Genomic DNA, 16,252 nt, shown 5'->3' with positions numbered 1-16,252 from the left:
TACCGAAAAGGATAACATAGAACGTAGCCGGGCTATATTTCTGAGGTGATAAAATGATGCCTTAACTGTATTCTGGACAAAAGGCTCAAATGACAGTGTGGTGTCAAATATGAAACCCAAATTGTCTAATTTGGACTTAAGCTCCAGTGAAACGCCAACAACAGACAGAGTAGGAGACCCAACCTTTCGCAGTTGATGTGGAGATCCAAGGAGCATGACTTCTGTTTTTGAGACGTTTAGAGACAGAAAATTATTGGACATCCAAATCTTTATCTCAGCAATACAGTTAGAAAGATGCCCAACGTGTGTAGTGTTTTGTCAAAACACTACACACAATTCACACATCCACACATTTAGTAGAACACCCTTGATCTTTTGCAAAGTGAAACACTTCTTTCAAAATTTTACAATAATTTAACAAAACCTAATTTTGACACCATGTGGTGCACAAACATGGTCCATACAATCTAACCCTTCCCCTCTCAACCCCTTCCCCTCTCTACCTCTCTCCACCCCTTTCCCTCTCATTCCTTCTATACCCCTCTCAACCCCTTCCCCTCTCATTCCTTCTATACCCCTCTTAACCCCTTCCCCTCTCATTCCTTCTATACCCCTCTCAACCCCTTCCCCTCTCATTCCTTCTATACCCCTCTCAACCCCTTCCCCTCTCATTCCTTCTATACCCCTCTCAACCCCTTCCCCTCTCATTCCTTCTATAACCCTCTCTATCCCTCTCAACCCCTTCCCCTCTCATTCCTTCTATACCCCTTCAACCCCTTCCCCTCTCATTCCTTCTATAACCCTCTCTATCCCTCTCAACCCCTTCCCCTCTCATTCCTTCTATACCCCTCTCAACCCCTTCCCCTCTTCCCCACGCTACCCCTCTCAACCCCTTCCCCTCTCTAGCCCTCTCATCCCTTCGATACCCCTCTCAACCCCTTCCCCTCTCAACCGTTCCCCTCTCATCTCTTCTATACCCCTCTACCCACGCTACACTACCCTGTCAGGTAACTAAACATACCGTTTGATTGGTCATCTGAAATGTGTGAAACTCCTCCTTCATTAGTCAAGTTCTAGTTTCACCTGACTGTCAATTGCTGTAATAAATGTATCAAATGTTCCAAGGGATCCATATATGGTATTCATTAGGGTGCTAAATGTAGGCTACCTGTATTTAATTATATGCAAAGAGGGTCTGAGACATTGAGACATGTACTAAGACATTTACAATTTAATGGAATTAATGAGAAATGCTATTCTGTTGTGAACAATTGCCAATACATGTTGTTTTGAGAATGTAATTTCTGTTTCAAGAAATGAGCCAAACCAATGGAGAAAAACTGTAACATGCTTTGGAATACAAACCTCAAGTTTGTTTACTTTTAAGCAAATTAACTTAATCTTTAATACCAAATATATAAAGAATTTGACTAAATAATCTGGACTTTAAAGGACGTGTATGTAAGATTGTGGCCAAAACTGGTACTGTAATCACTTTCAAATCTCCCCCACCCCCCTGACTCGAGATTGCCAGATAGGCTGCAGGATCCAGCAAGAACGTTTGTAACTACAGCTGTGGTAACTAGAGCAGAGCTGGCAACCCAGACGCTTAAACACTACTTTGTGATTGGTAGATAGGTGGAGGGTGGAGCTTCAGCCCAAAACACAACATGTCAACATCAACGTCAGTAGAGGGCTGCAGTAACAACTTTTAAATCCTGGCTGGACTACTGTTGTCAGTGATATAAATATTTTAAATTAACATGATTTCTTTAAGTCTACTAACATATAACGGCCATTTTATGATTCATTGAAATTATTAAATTATTAACATTATTTGCAAGCAGTTCCTTTAAAATTGCTGGAAAAAATAGCCATTAAAATGGTATCACAATGCCCAATTTCAAAAAACAAAAAAAAATTGTTTTACCTTTATTGTCCCACTTAGGGGAGACTACCCAGATAGCAAGCCTCCATCAAAATAATGTTAAATCAATGTTAATGTGTCAATGTTAACTGCATCGAATCAACATCATGTTTGCACTTGTTTAATTTTGAGAAAATCTTTAAAGTTCATTCAAAAATCAATAGTAATGGCATTGAATCAATGTTACTATGTGATGTTGGTTCACCATCATGCTTGCACTCTCAGAAAATGAACCGCTAGATGGGGGAAAATATCACACAGTGTAGCTTTAATAAATTATATTCACCAACATTTTTTTTTACCACTGATCAGACATTCTGAATTGTGATTTTTAAATATATTGTAGGTAGCCTATTTTTTTATTTTTTATTTTTTTACAAATGCATTATTGCAATAACAAACCTAAAAACAACATGTTTTAAAAATCTCCCATTCCCTTTAAAAGATAGTTGTGCTCACGCCATGATTGATCCATTATTTACATGGATACATTTTCATAAAGACTGAACGCTTCTCCGCCTATAGGCACATATTACTAATGCGCCCTTTAAATAACACAAAAATACAGCACTATTGACTTTAAAGCAGGTTTGTGTTTGTCAATGGTCAGTCGTTTTCAGCTACTCAAAATAGCAATGCGCCAAAATTACGCCTGAACACACCTAGTTCCCTTTCAGTCGGTCGCATTCGACATAAGTTGGACGTCACCAACGAATTGGGATCACTTCTATGAGCCCTATCAGCTTTGAGATATAGAGAACGGACCAATGAACCACGCACGGTTGTCATTCACTTCGGAGCCGAGCGGTGTTGATGAAGGCAGACTCATCTTCAGACAGAGAGAGAGAGAGAGAGAGAGAGAGAGAGAGAGAGAGAGAGAGAGCAAAGGAAACGACAGGTGTTGGCGAGACAGCACAATTGGCGTGACCGCGAGCTCACTGTTGCAGTCTAAGAGAGCAAAACGTCCCGGTTACGTCTGTAACCTTAGTTCCCGGAATAGGAACAAGACGCTGCGCCACCGCTCTGGGAACGCCTCTGCGTGATTGCGTCGTGAAGCACATATGTAATCAGTTCAATGGAGAAACGGAACGTCATAGGCGGGTGACATCATCAACTCGGAAACTATAAAGCCTGCCGGCAAACACACTCCCCCAGCTTCTGAGAAGGCCTGAAACAAGCCGCTAGAGCATGCGGGGAGTATGGTCGGGTGACGCAGCGTCTCGTTCCTATTCCGGGAACTAAGGTTACAGACGTAACCGGGAGATTCCCGTTCAAAGAACTCGAGCTGCGTCACCGCTCTGGGAACGAGAATACTCACATCCCCATACAAGCCGGGTTCCCGCCTGTTGAATTGTCTAAGGAGCGAGCACCCGAGCCCCAGGAGTAGAATTTATGTCTAGTTCGTAGAACCTGACAAAGTTATGAGGCGAAGACCACCCTGCCACATCATACATCTTGCAGGGAGGCCCCTGCCAAGAGAGCCTGAGAGGCCGCCATCCCACGGGTAGAGTGGGCCCCCACAGCCAAAGAAGAAGGCTGCCCGACCGCCACATAAGCGAGTGAGATGGCCTCGACCACCTACTTGCTCATCCTCTGCTTTGACACCGGACCCCCCCTCGAGGGTGGCCCGTAGCACACAAACAGGACTGTGGAATTCCTCCACAGGGCAGCTCTAAGAACATATGTATCAAGAGCCCGAACCGGGCAAAGCAGATTAAGTGTTTCCTGGTCTGACGTCACAAACGGAGGAGGATAAAAGGCCTGGAGCACGATAGGTCTCATGGGATTGGATGGAATCTTAGGAATAAAGCCCGGCCTCGGGCGAAGGAAGGCCTTCACCATACCGGGCGCAAATTCCAAGCACGAGGGTGCCACAGAGAGGGCTTGCAGATCTCCTATTCTCTTCAACGAGGAAATAGCCAGAAGAAAAATAGTTTTGAGGGTGAGGAACCGCTCAGAAACTAAGTCCAGGGGCTCAAAAGGAGCCCCTGAAAGGCCTTGCAGGACCACAGCCAAGTCCCAGGCCGGCACCCTGGTGCGTACTGCAGGTCTTAACCTCAATGTCCCACGGAGGAAACGGGTTACCAGAGGGTGTCGCCCCAAAGACACCCCACCCAAAGGAGAGTAGGCTGCTAGGGCCGCCACATACACCTTTAAAGTGGAGGGAGCTAGCTCGGAGGAGAATCTCTCCTGCAGGAACTCCAGCACCGCACTCACAGGGCAGTTAACTGGGTCCCACAGGCGATCTCTACACCATAAGGTGAAGAGTCTCCATTTTAAAGCATAAAGTTTACTCATGGAGGGAGCTCTAGAGTGTAGAATGGTCTCAACAACCTCGGTTGAGAGACCGGAACTAATGAGCTGGGCCCCCTCAGAGGCCAAGTCCTCAGTTTCCACAGCTCTGGGCGAGGGTGCAGAACGGCCCCGCCTGCCTGAGAGAGAAGGTCCTTCCTGAGCGGAATCTCCAGTGGAGAGCCGTCAAGGAGAGACACTATGTCTGAAAACCAGGCTCGGGCCGGCCAAAACGGGGCTACTAGCAGTAGACGAACCCCGTCCCGGCGCACCCTCTCTAGAACTCCCGGAAGCAGAGCAATCGGGGGTAAAGCGTACAGGACGACAGAAGTTGACATGGGCCGCTTCCACGATCTCGACACCTCGGTGTGGAGATCCGTGAAAAACTGCAAGCTCCGCCGTGGAGGCTGAGCAGAACGGGCTGGCAGAAAGCGCTCATCAAGCCTGCTTTTTACTGAGGCGCGCTCCTACTGTTCATTTGGCCAGTCAATACTTAATCTAGCCACAGCCCTGCTCAGAAGCTGGGGGCGTGTGTTTGCCAGCAGACGTCATTGCTTTTCTGGATGCGGTCGTTCCCTGTTGCCTGCTGATGATCACAATCGCTGTTTCACATGCCTGGGGTTAGAGTACACTAGGGCAGCGTTTGTGAATAGTTCATGTGCCCACTGTGGGATCATGATTATCTCTGTGCTTAGGTCAAGAATTGTCTACATTCGGGAGGGTATAGTCCCCCTACCCATACCTCGCCCAGCAGAATAGACCTACTTCGACCGATGGCCAGTGTAGGAATATTTATATTCCAGCAGTGAGTCGATACTACAAAGCATTCCAGAGACCCCCTCTCTGAAACCTGAACCGATCATAAAACCAATTAAGGATGCCCCAACTGGCCCAAAGACAACATCTCTCCCCCTTTATCTGCGTTATCTCAAAACCAGCACAAAGACAAGATGAGTCACATGACGTGTTTCCTCTTTGTTCTACTAGCGTAACAGCGAGTAGAAGCTCACGAAGAAGGAACTCATTTATTACCGACAGGCATAAATTCAAATCGTTATCGGGACACAGAGTTGCTAAAAGCTTTTCCAAGGCTCGAAGTCAACCCTGACACCATCCAGGACACCTCGTCGTGCACCTCCTTTCTTGACCCGCGCATTCCAAAGGCTCTTTGAACATCACACAAAGACCTCACACCAATGCAGACATGAGGAGTTGACTCAAACCATAGATTGAAAAACATGAATTAATCCACCCAACGGTGATTTAAACATATACTAAGGTATTATGTATATTTTCATGTAGCCTGTAAAGTTTCTCTGTATGCGAGACATGTATTACATATGAATCTTTACTATCTCCTACTCCTATCATTGGAATAGCAAGCTGTTTGATGTCTATGTGATGGATAAATGATTCTCGTCATTTTTATGCAAGGTAAATTTGTGTAAAATGTACTGTGATCACAATAGGAAAGTTGGGTCCTTAAGCGTGTTTAATCAGACATTACACTAATGATATGCATGAACAGGAGATGTGGGCAGGACACCCGCCCACAACAATATCTCATTGGCCGGAGACACCCCCAAGGAGGGACCTTGGGGCCCGTTTAAAACTCCCGGGCCAACAAGATATCTTTGCTTTTTTGTTTTGCTTCACGCTTTACTAACTGCCATGGTTTTGCGTTGACTTCTGCTTTGATTGTGCGGGCCTTTCCTGCCTGCACGCAGCGTCCTCCGAGCTACCCAGAGCTCTTCATCATCACCACACTCCAAAACTCTGTCTGAACCTCGCCGTAGAAAACTTCCTGGAGTCCGCGCAGTGGTGCCACAGAGATGCCCGTCGCAGAGCAACCAGCTAACGCCATCCAGGATCCGGCTTTTCACCCGGCAAAAACAACTATTTGTCCCTCTGACCACAACAACTGACCACCAGCCGAGCAACGTCGTGCTAAGAGGAACCCATGCTCGTAGGAGCATTCAAATGCAAGTACATGACTCTTCATTCTGGCTGAACTGGTAAAAATCATATCTAAGCGAACAAACTATGGTTGACCTGCTAGTATATTGATTCTCAGGTTGTGGTTAAGAAATCATTGGGACTTCACTCCTTTCCATAAACAAACCTCCCTTTTCCTAGTAACTGTATGAATGTGTTTTTGTTAGTTTCTGTGTGTTTAGAATAGTCCAATAAACTTTTTTTTAAAAATCTTTTTCATCTATACAAGTGTCTTTGGCTATGTGTTTATACTGTAAGTTACTGCCTCAAACTGATCGATTGTGTTACTTAAGCTCACAAACAGTGAACAGTAATATCCCGATTCAAGATTGATTATGTACTCTAATTTCAACGTATCGCTGGACGAATAGTTGATAAAGTGTTAAATATTAATTTTGAATCCTTTTATATGTATCATGGTTCCTTTCACTGTAATTCAATACCCCTTTGAGTTATTTGAACCAAATCTATTTCCTACACCAGGGTGAACAAAAAATCAAGTTTAGGGCACACCCACCGAGCGTACCTCTGGCCCCTGGACGGGATGCATAGGTTCTGGGTGACCTACCACAGGCTGTAGTTGACAAAATCACTTCCGCTAGAGCGCCATCCAAGAGGCACCTCTATGCATTGAAGTGGAACATGTTTGTCAAATGGTGCTCGTCTCACTGAGAAGACACCTGAAGATGTTCGGTCAATGCCATGGTTTCCATCTTACAAGATGGGTTGGAGAGAATGCTGTCTCCCTCCACCCTCAATGTTAATGTTGCCTCTATTGCAGAGAATCATGATTTAGTAGGTGGAAAGCCCTTAGAAAAGCACAACCTGATCGTCAGGTTCCTGAGGGGGGCAAGGAGACTAAATACGCCTTGCCCTCCCTCTATACCCTCTTTGGACCTGTCCCTGGTGCTGATCACACTGCAGGGACCTACCTTTGAGCCTTTGCAGTCAGCAGAGTTAAAAATCCTGTCTCTGAAGACAGTACTCCTGACTGCATTGGCCTCTATCAAGAGGGTAGGGGACCTGCAGGCATTTTCAGTAGACGAATAGTGCCTGGAATTCGGGCCGGACAACTCTCAAGTGATCTTTTCACTCGTGACGCCTCACTGACAGATATTTTTAGAGCTGCGGGATGGGCGGATGCAAATCACGTACGACAATGTTCATTGGCCTGTTCTCAATATCTCAAAGCTGATAGGGCTCATGGAAGTGATCCCAATTCGTCGCTGACATCAGACATACGTCTCTGTTCACTCCTTCAGGGAACGAGGGTTACCATACGTAACCCATACAAACTGGACAAACAGATGGGCCCAAATGCATTTGCTATTTAAACAACGTAGTGCTGGATGGGAAAATGACAACCTAGTCTGGCTGAAACTCTAGCAGAAAACACATACACTCGAAAACACTTAAATCCCTTAGAAAACATGGGCGCTGTATTATGCCGGGTGTATGTTAGGGCCCCTAGGCTCATCAACATTATTTTTATCATGCTGTTGCTTCAAGAACTGTATTTAAAAGTAAGGTATATGAACTAGAAATGTTACTTTTAAAGTATTCAAGCTCGTTTTTTAAGTGAAGGGGGAAGTTGCCATGTTGCTGCTTTAGTTTTTAGTTTGTTTTTGGTTAGTCAGAGAAGGTTAGACACAACATCACAGCTGTTGAATGTTTTTTGTTTTTGTTTGTACAATCTTTGCATTAGATAGATTAAGCCAAACAAGTTAGGAAGATAAAGGAAGGAAAATCAAATCAAAGAAAAAACAGTCAGTGTACTTTTATTGTCTGTGTGTATATACCTTTAATTTGTGTATATTTAATGTGTATATATATTTTTAATTTCACCTTTGCTGAGGTGTCAAACTCTCGCACTGCATTAAATAGTTTTTACAAAGCCATAAAATAACATGACTGTTTGTACAAGAAACGTTTATGAATTAAAGGTGCATTATTGTAGGTATTTTTGCAGTAAAATATCAAAAACCACTAGGCCAGTGTTATATATTTTGTTCAGTTGAGTACTTACAATATCCCAAATGTTTCCAACTATTTGTAAATTGTGAGAAAATTGCTATTTTCACTAAGGACCGGGACGTTTTAGCATAGCGTTTGAGCGAGTCGACTGTCAATCGCGTCATATCTGCGTTACCCTCGGTTTTATTCTGCAGAAGCTCTTTTATTTTAGCAGTGTCAACATGTCACAGCAGTAACGAGTAACATCAAAACATAATTTCAAACACACTTAAATGTATCTAATAAGCTAAACAAAGCTGCTTTACCTTATAATCATGACCGGAAAAAGTGGAAGTGTGCGCGCCCGGGGACTGTGTCCCGTCCCATCATAATAAAAGTCCTGGTAATCGCGAGCCGTGTGCTTGTATAACAATCGCTCCAGCGGCCGTGCTCAGCTCCACAACACTCGGTCCTGCTCTGCTTTACACTACAGTAACGTTAATAACCAGATCCATGAACGTGACTTATGCCCGAGTACTTTTTTCCACCTGCTGTGAGGTAAAGACCACGTCCCAAGATACTGCGCTCAAACTTGGCGTCATCAAACTACACCTTTGTTTAGAATATGCACCCTCCAGTGGACGGAAAGTTGCATAGTGCACCTTTAAATACAATTTAGTAAATTGCATAAACAATTATGAACCAAACAGTATCATGTATTTATGCATAGTTAAATTTTGATTTTATTGTTGTGTTTTGCCAGCGGGTGGTCTAATGTTGCCCTTCCCATTGCCTAGACTGCTGTAGCAGAGGAAGGATTGTAACTCCACATGTGCATGAGAGAACTAAAATAGCGGAAAGATGTGGAGAAAGCTGCCTACTGACCACAGATTATGTAAAAGGGGTTTAAGACTAAGAGCCAGATTTATTAAAGAGGGCAAATTAGCATGAGAGCACAATTCCACAAAAGTGCTGATGGGAGTGAACAGTTCTGTGCGTGATCTACTGATGACATGCACATTAAAGAACACAGTCACAGCCAATCATTCTCATAGGCTGCATTTACACTGCAGGTCTTGATGCACAATTCCGATTTGGTGACTATATCCGATTTTTTTGATGACCCGCTTACTTCATCTTTTCAAAAGCGCCCCGTATCCGATATTTGCATTTACACTGTACACTGGCAAAACAGCCCAAGACGCTCTTAACCAGAAAAAGAAGTAAAACGCCGCGATATGCAATGGACGCAGACAAAATGATTATTCAATATTTTGCTGTCTGCACTGTTCCACACATATTTAAAGGTTGGCAAAACATTTCTCTCTTAAGGCGGAGAAAAAGAGGAGAGCCCTTGACGGGGTTGCCAGGTTTTCACAACAAAACCCGCCCAATTGTAACTCAAAACTGTGTTAAAGTAGACCAATTCCGCATGAAAACCGCAGACTTGGCAACACTGGATCACAGTTTGTGTCCACCTGAGTTGACGTCATTCGCCTCCGTCCTTTTTTCAATGACGTACGACTCGCATTTACTGGGGGATATCCGATTTGACCGCTTACATCACAGACGCTAATGCACGCATCCGAATCATATCGGATTTATTACCACATATGAGTGAGGCCTGAATCCGATCTGAGGATATCGGAATTCATGTGTTTATTTCCTGCTTACACGTTCACATGTCATATCCGATCTGTGCCACATGCTAGGAAAAAATCGGAATTGGGTCACTTGAACCATGCAGTGTAAGGCCCCATTTACACTGCATGGTTCAAGTAACCCAATTCCGATTTTTACTTCCGTTTTACTTCCTTTTCTGGTTAAGAGCGTCTTGGGCTGTTTTGCCAGTGTACAGTGTAAATGCAAATATCGGATACGGGTCGCTTTTGAAAAGATGGTGTAAGCGGGTCGTCAAAAAAATCGGACATAGTCACCAAATCGGAATTGTGCATCAAGACCTGCAGTGTAAATGCAGCCTAAATGGGGTCATAATGACCGATGCAATCTACCAGTTTTTAAACCAGATTTTTTATGGGGTGGTAAATAATGGCACAAACACCAGTATGACCTTTTTAAATTTTTTTGCTGATACAAGCTGTTAGTATATCTGGTCCTAAGAGAACTCTAAGTACCCTAAGTACAAACAAATGTTGTTTTCATATTTTAAACCCCTTTAAGATGTGCAATGTAAATTACTAATTCAGATTGGACATAATCCGCAAGAAAAAAACAAAAACAAAAAAACTTCTTATTAACCTACACAATAACAGCCACAAAACAAACAAACATATGTTTTAGCTACAGGCCTTCTTTATATTTCTAACATGGATGAACACATTATCATTTTTCATTTACACATTTATCATTTGCGAGAAAAATGCTTTCATTGGGGACTTACCTTCAGATACAAAGATGTACAAGAAAGTGATGAGACATGCAGTAGCGTAGTGCATAGCTGACATGATCAGCGCTGGCTTCTTCTGATATGGGTGAAATACCAATATGAACCTTTGTAACGTGTATTTGAGGAGCGATTAAACATTAACATTTTAATGCAATTCTGGTAAATACTATAAAGTAATCATTTTCGGTAAGTCTTAAAGGTGAAGTATGTGATATTTGTCCCAATACATATATTTGTCCATTGTCAAACTGGATTTTGGTAACTGGTAAAAATTTGGCAAACTTTGATAGACCATGTTCTTGTTCACAGAAAGTTTCGTAGTTCATAGTTTCGGTCATTAAAAGTGTACTGTATGCATTTGATTCAGCTCAACACTGTCAATATAGAAAAGGGACTGACAAAATACAGTTTTTCCGAATTGTTTACAAAAGTCAAATTAAGAGATTAACCAACAACACAGTGATGTGCTCAACATTAAGCAATACAAGGAATATACCATCAGTATATTATATATATTCTTACACTTATATTGTCATAGCAGTTCAGTAATGGGGGGAACAAAACAAACCAAGGTAAGAGAGCATGGGACCATGGTGGAGCAGAGAAAGGGAATACACAAAAGTTTGGGGGTGGCCTCTGTGATCATGAAAAATGTGGTCCGTGTGGTAAGAGAGTCGACAGAAGTTGCAGAAAGTTTAGAGTCAATCTTTGTGGCAGTAACAGAGCTGCTTTTTTATTATTTATGTAAAAGTGGAGAACGTTTTCTGTGAGGGGTAGGTTTAGGATTTGAGGGATAGAGTTTGTACAGCATAAAAATCATGCCTATGTAAAATTCCCATAAAACGCAACGTGTGTGTATGTGTGTGTGTGCTCGCGCATGTGTGTGTGTGGTACAGGAATTTCCTATTTTGTTGGGTCCAAATGTCCCAACAAGAATAGTTAAAAGAATTTTGGTGACAAAATGTTGTTTCTTATGAAAAAAAAAAAAAACTGCTTTTATAAATCAGGGATTCTCAAGCCTTTCCTGCAGTACCTCCACCCTGAACAAAATCACCTGCCTGCTCTAGTAATCCTGAAGATCTTGATTACCTTTTTTAAACTTTAGGCTTGAGAATATTTAGGGCTGTTATAAATCATACTACATGTTTTTTTAACTGTGTGTGTGTGGGGGGGGGGGGGGGGGGGGGGGCTCAATCCTCTCAGCTGACTTGGCTTTGGGAATATTTGGGAAGAAAGTTCTGAATAAGAGCCACTTTCTTTTAACAACACGAGATGTTGGACCATACGATTACAGATTTATATATTCTATGCACACACAGTGGATTTAAATACAACTTTTTATTTCCTTTAAAAAAACAACAATTTTAACAACCAAATGGACTGAATTAATAGCCTACATCAATATTTTAGATAACTAAAAATATGTAAATGGTTTCTTAAATTGCAATGATGGACATTTCAACTGAGAGTGTGCATACTAAGTGTGCATACTTTGACCACAAATCATTTTGGGGTATTTAATGTAGTATATTCTAAGAATAAATACAGCATTTTATAACACAGTAGTGATCACTGTAAAAAATTGTGTCGTAAAATAACGGTAATCTACTGGCAGCTGTGGTTCCAGCAATGTACTGTTAATTTACAGCCCTCTACTGTTTATATACAGCTCTCCTTTTTTACAGTATTTTACCGTAATAATACCATGAAAGGTAACTTTTCATCTGGAAAACTGATTGCTTCAAACAGTTCTCATTTTAAAACTAGTATTTATAGGTGTTTGTATCGTAAAACTTCATTTGAGTCCTTTCACATGTGTAAGGTGTAGGAGTAAAATGATTTAGAAACATGACTTTAACTTCACTTTTTGCGGTTCATTGTGAGCAATAGCACACACGTATGTGATAAATTACTCAACAAACAGCTCATAACTGCATCAGCAAACACAGTCACTGCCGTTAAATAAAGCATCAGGCAGCATATCATCAATGTTTCTCTGCTCGTCCTGGACTGAAGCACAGGCTCTACTCTTCAGCACAACGGTAACCCACAAAACTAATGAATTCAACTGAAAGATCTCTTCTATATCATCTTGTGCAACAACACATAAACTCAGGTCATTTTAATATTTACTCTCCTTATCAGTTACTGACTTTGCACAACTTTTTTCTATTTGTCACGTCACAGACAAGGGAAAATGGTGCGATGACTCATGTGCAGGAGAATGACAATTTATTTACAAAAACAAAACATAAACTCAAAACAACAACCCACGAGGGGGAAAAACACATAATAGAATAATAAAAATACAAACTCAAACAAACCAACAGAATCACGGGGAGGACGGAAGACGCAGACATTACACAAGGATCCAACACAGACTGACAAACTAGTGATGTTATGTATGACACTGAAGCTTCGATACCAAAGCTTCAAAACCTTGCCTTGCCTTGCCTTGCCTTGCCTTGCCTAGATCGAGTTGTTGGCTCAGTCAGCCTGATTGATGTATTTGCGAGGAGAGTGCTGTACTTTAAAAGTTAATCAATAAATGTCATTTAGATAACCAAAATGTATTTGTCACTATTTATTTATTTGTCTCTCTTTTTCTTTTTCTTTTTTGGTAAAACATTTGCTTTTTTTAGGTAATTTGGTGTTAGTGTTTGTATTTAGAGTAATTGAAAAGAAAAGAGAAATGGCATTTCCCAATCTGGGTATATTTTGAGTTTATAGCTTTCAATGTGTGTATGCTTTACAAAATAAATAAATGGGGAACTACTGTCTAAGAGAAGAAATAGACTCAGTAAAACAGCTTTTATGTCTTAATAAAAATAATTCAAAACTTTATCACTTTTCTGTGATTCACTGTACACAAGCATTATCATTGCTAAGTGTAAGAAGCACATTTAATGATCATATCACACAATGGCCTTATTCACTATGTGTGTATGGAGAGAATAGCCTATGCCTACATTAGATCTTGAATCACATATAAAGCTCATATATTTTATTGTCACACTTTAATTGGTAAATTAATTTATTTAATGGACAAATTAAACACAAACATGTAAGGCTTTTATTTGTACACATAGCATTGAAACGGTGGAGTGTGTTGTGATTGCTTTATCGGATAGAGCTTCGATCTTCCACAGGCTTCTGCACGCTTTATTTTAAATAAGCACCAGATGGCGCTGTTCTTGACACTCGCAACGCTTCAAATCTTTTCCCGAAACAGTCAGGGTAACGCCTCACTGCTTCATGCGGCTTCATTTCCCCATCCCTATGACAAACACAAGGAGCTTATAAAGGGAAGAAATCAAGAGGGAACAGGTGGGAGAAATCAAACACTAATCAGATAACAAGGGGGGAGGGATCAGACAATTACATGAGCACATGCTCAGAATGACAAAACCCACATGTGCACACAAGACAGGACAGGCATGTGACATTATTAACTTGCACTAATATTTCAGTGAAAATATCTTAAATCATCTGGTAAATCTCACTGTTCCCTTTCAGTCGGTCACGTTCGACGTACGTCAGAACTGAACCGACGAATTGGGATCTGAACTCAGAGACCTATCCACTTCGAGTGTATAAAAACGAGCCAATCGGAGATTGGCATGTGATCCACACATTCCACGCTCCGCCCCGCAGCGCGGGTATAAATAGGAAGTGGAATGGCAGATCAAATGCTTTCAACTTTGGAGCCGAACAGTACATTGCTGTTGCCACGAAGAGTGTTAAAGACTGAGTCTTGGAGAAGGAAGGAACTGCCAGTGCGGGTGTTATAGCGCTTCTCAGCGAGAGACCGACCCTTTGTTGCAATCGTTTGCATTCAAAAAGAGCTTTCCTATTGTTGGTTCGCTGGGCGTTTTCCTTTTGAGTGTCACACGCAGGCTTGCACTGTGGACTGCGTGCTGACCGCGGTCATCTCCCTGAGTGCTTCAGCACAAATAAAAGAGCAGTTTTCCATCCTAAAAGAGCAACACGGTTTGACCCTGCGTCTTTTTCAAGATGTCATTCAAGCCGTGTGTTTCTGGGTGCGGTCGCTTTCTGTCCCCGCTTGACGGTCACGTTCGTTGTCTCACATGTCTGGGCATTCAGCACGCTGAGGCTGCATTCGTGAATGAGTCATGTTCTCACTGCGGGAACATGACCATCGCAGTGTTGAGGTCCAGACTCCAATACCTCAAGGCAGGTGGAGCGCCCTCGCGCATCCCCCGGTCTAGCGGTCCTTCTGCGCCTAAGCAGAGGGCTGCTACTCTGGCTGATGACTTGGGTGGGGACCTGAGGGTGACGGTCAGGGCAAACCCGACGGGTCAAATGGCTCCTCGGGCCCTTCCCCCCTCCACTGTGCCGGTGGAGTTCCCGGAAGAGCGTGCTGACCTCTCACGTGGAGTGCCAGCCGTTTCCTTCGGGGCTCCGGCGGAAGACAGGATGTCGGTCGCAGCATCGGGGGACGAGCTTATGGGCTCTGAGGATGAGGCTGCGCTGCCCCCTTCGGGTGTGACAGTGTTGCCCGAGTCTGACCCAGAGCTTACGACTATGCTTTCCCGGGCCGCCGCAAGCGTAGGGCTCGAGTGGAACCCTCCACTGTGTCCCGAACCTTCGCGGTTGGATGATTGGTTTCTCGGGACGGCCCATGCTGGTTCTCAGCGCCCCGCCCCGGTGCCTTTCTTCCCGGAAGTGCATCAGGAGATCTCAAAGTCGTGGGCAGTGCCGTATAGCGCTCGCACGCGATCGACGGACTCCTCCGTCCTCACTTCCCTCGATGGCGGTGCGGTGAATGGTTACGTGGGAATCCCTCCAGTCGAGCGGTCGGTGGCGATGCACCTGTGTCCCAAGACCGCTGCGGACTGGCGTGGTGCCCCGCGCCTCCCCTCCCGGGCGTGTAAGTTACGTCCGGGCTAACCGGCAAGGCTTACACAGCCTGTGGAGAAGCCGCATCGGCATTGCATGCCATGGCGCTCCTGCAGGTCTACCAGGCCAAAGCGCTCATGGAACTGCACGAGGGAAGTTCCGACCAGGGCGTTATGCAGGAACTGCGTGCGGCGACGGACCTCGCTCTCCGAGCGACGAAAGACACTGCACGCTCCCTGGGTCGGGCGATGTCCACACTCGTGGTCCAGGAACGCCACCTGTGGCTGAACCTGGCAGATATGCGTGAAGCGGACATGGTGCGATTCCTGAACGCCTCTATCTGTCAGGCCGGCCTCTTCGGCGACGCCATCGAGGACTTCGCACAGCAGTTCTCGGTGGCCTAGAAACAGACAGAGGCTATCAGAAACATCCTGCCCCGGCGACCCGCTGCTGCCTCCACCCAGTCGCCGGCCGCAGCTCCCCCGCCTGCTCGTCGCCGAGGGCGTCCCCCGGCGTCCGCCTCCGCCCCTGCCAAGCCAAAGCAGCAGCCTCCACCGGCCAAGCAGGGTGCCGGGCGCAAGGGTGGCGCCCAACCTGTCCAGACCGCTAAGCCTGCCGGCAAGCGCAAGGGGAAGCGGCCCTGAGACAGGCAGTCCAGGGAGGACAGGAGCTGCTCTTCGGGAGATGATGTCCGCATCCCTCCCCCACCCCCCGGAGGAGGACCGGGGGGCCCCGACTGGTTCAGTACATCTGCCGCCAGCTCTCCAGAGCTCGGCGGTACCCACATATTCACAGAAAGAGCAGTTTCCTATCCCCCT

At 44.3% G+C, this 16,252-nt stretch overlaps 1 protein-coding gene across 1 annotated transcript in view; it reads right to left on the bottom strand.

Moving 5' to 3' along the window:
• The window catches only part of si:ch1073-280e3.1 (complement factor B), a 75,012-nt gene extending 64,307 nt beyond the window's left edge, over nucleotides 1-10,705 (bottom strand). The window contains exon 1 of the mRNA XM_067449941.1: nucleotides 10,569-10,705. Within this exon, the coding sequence (XP_067306042.1) occupies nucleotides 10,569-10,632 (64 nt within the window). The 5' untranslated portion in view covers nucleotides 10,633-10,705. The remainder of the gene's footprint in view (nucleotides 1-10,568) is intronic.
• Between the last annotated feature and the right edge of the window lie 5,547 nt (nucleotides 10,706-16,252).

This window comes from Pseudorasbora parva, chromosome 8, assembly GCF_024679245.1.
Source record: "Pseudorasbora parva isolate DD20220531a chromosome 8, ASM2467924v1, whole genome shotgun sequence".
Taxonomy (NCBI): domain Eukaryota; kingdom Metazoa; phylum Chordata; class Actinopteri; order Cypriniformes; family Gobionidae; genus Pseudorasbora; species Pseudorasbora parva.
The sequence above is the reverse complement of the archived record's forward strand: the minus strand, read 5'-3'. Positions and strand labels throughout refer to the sequence as shown.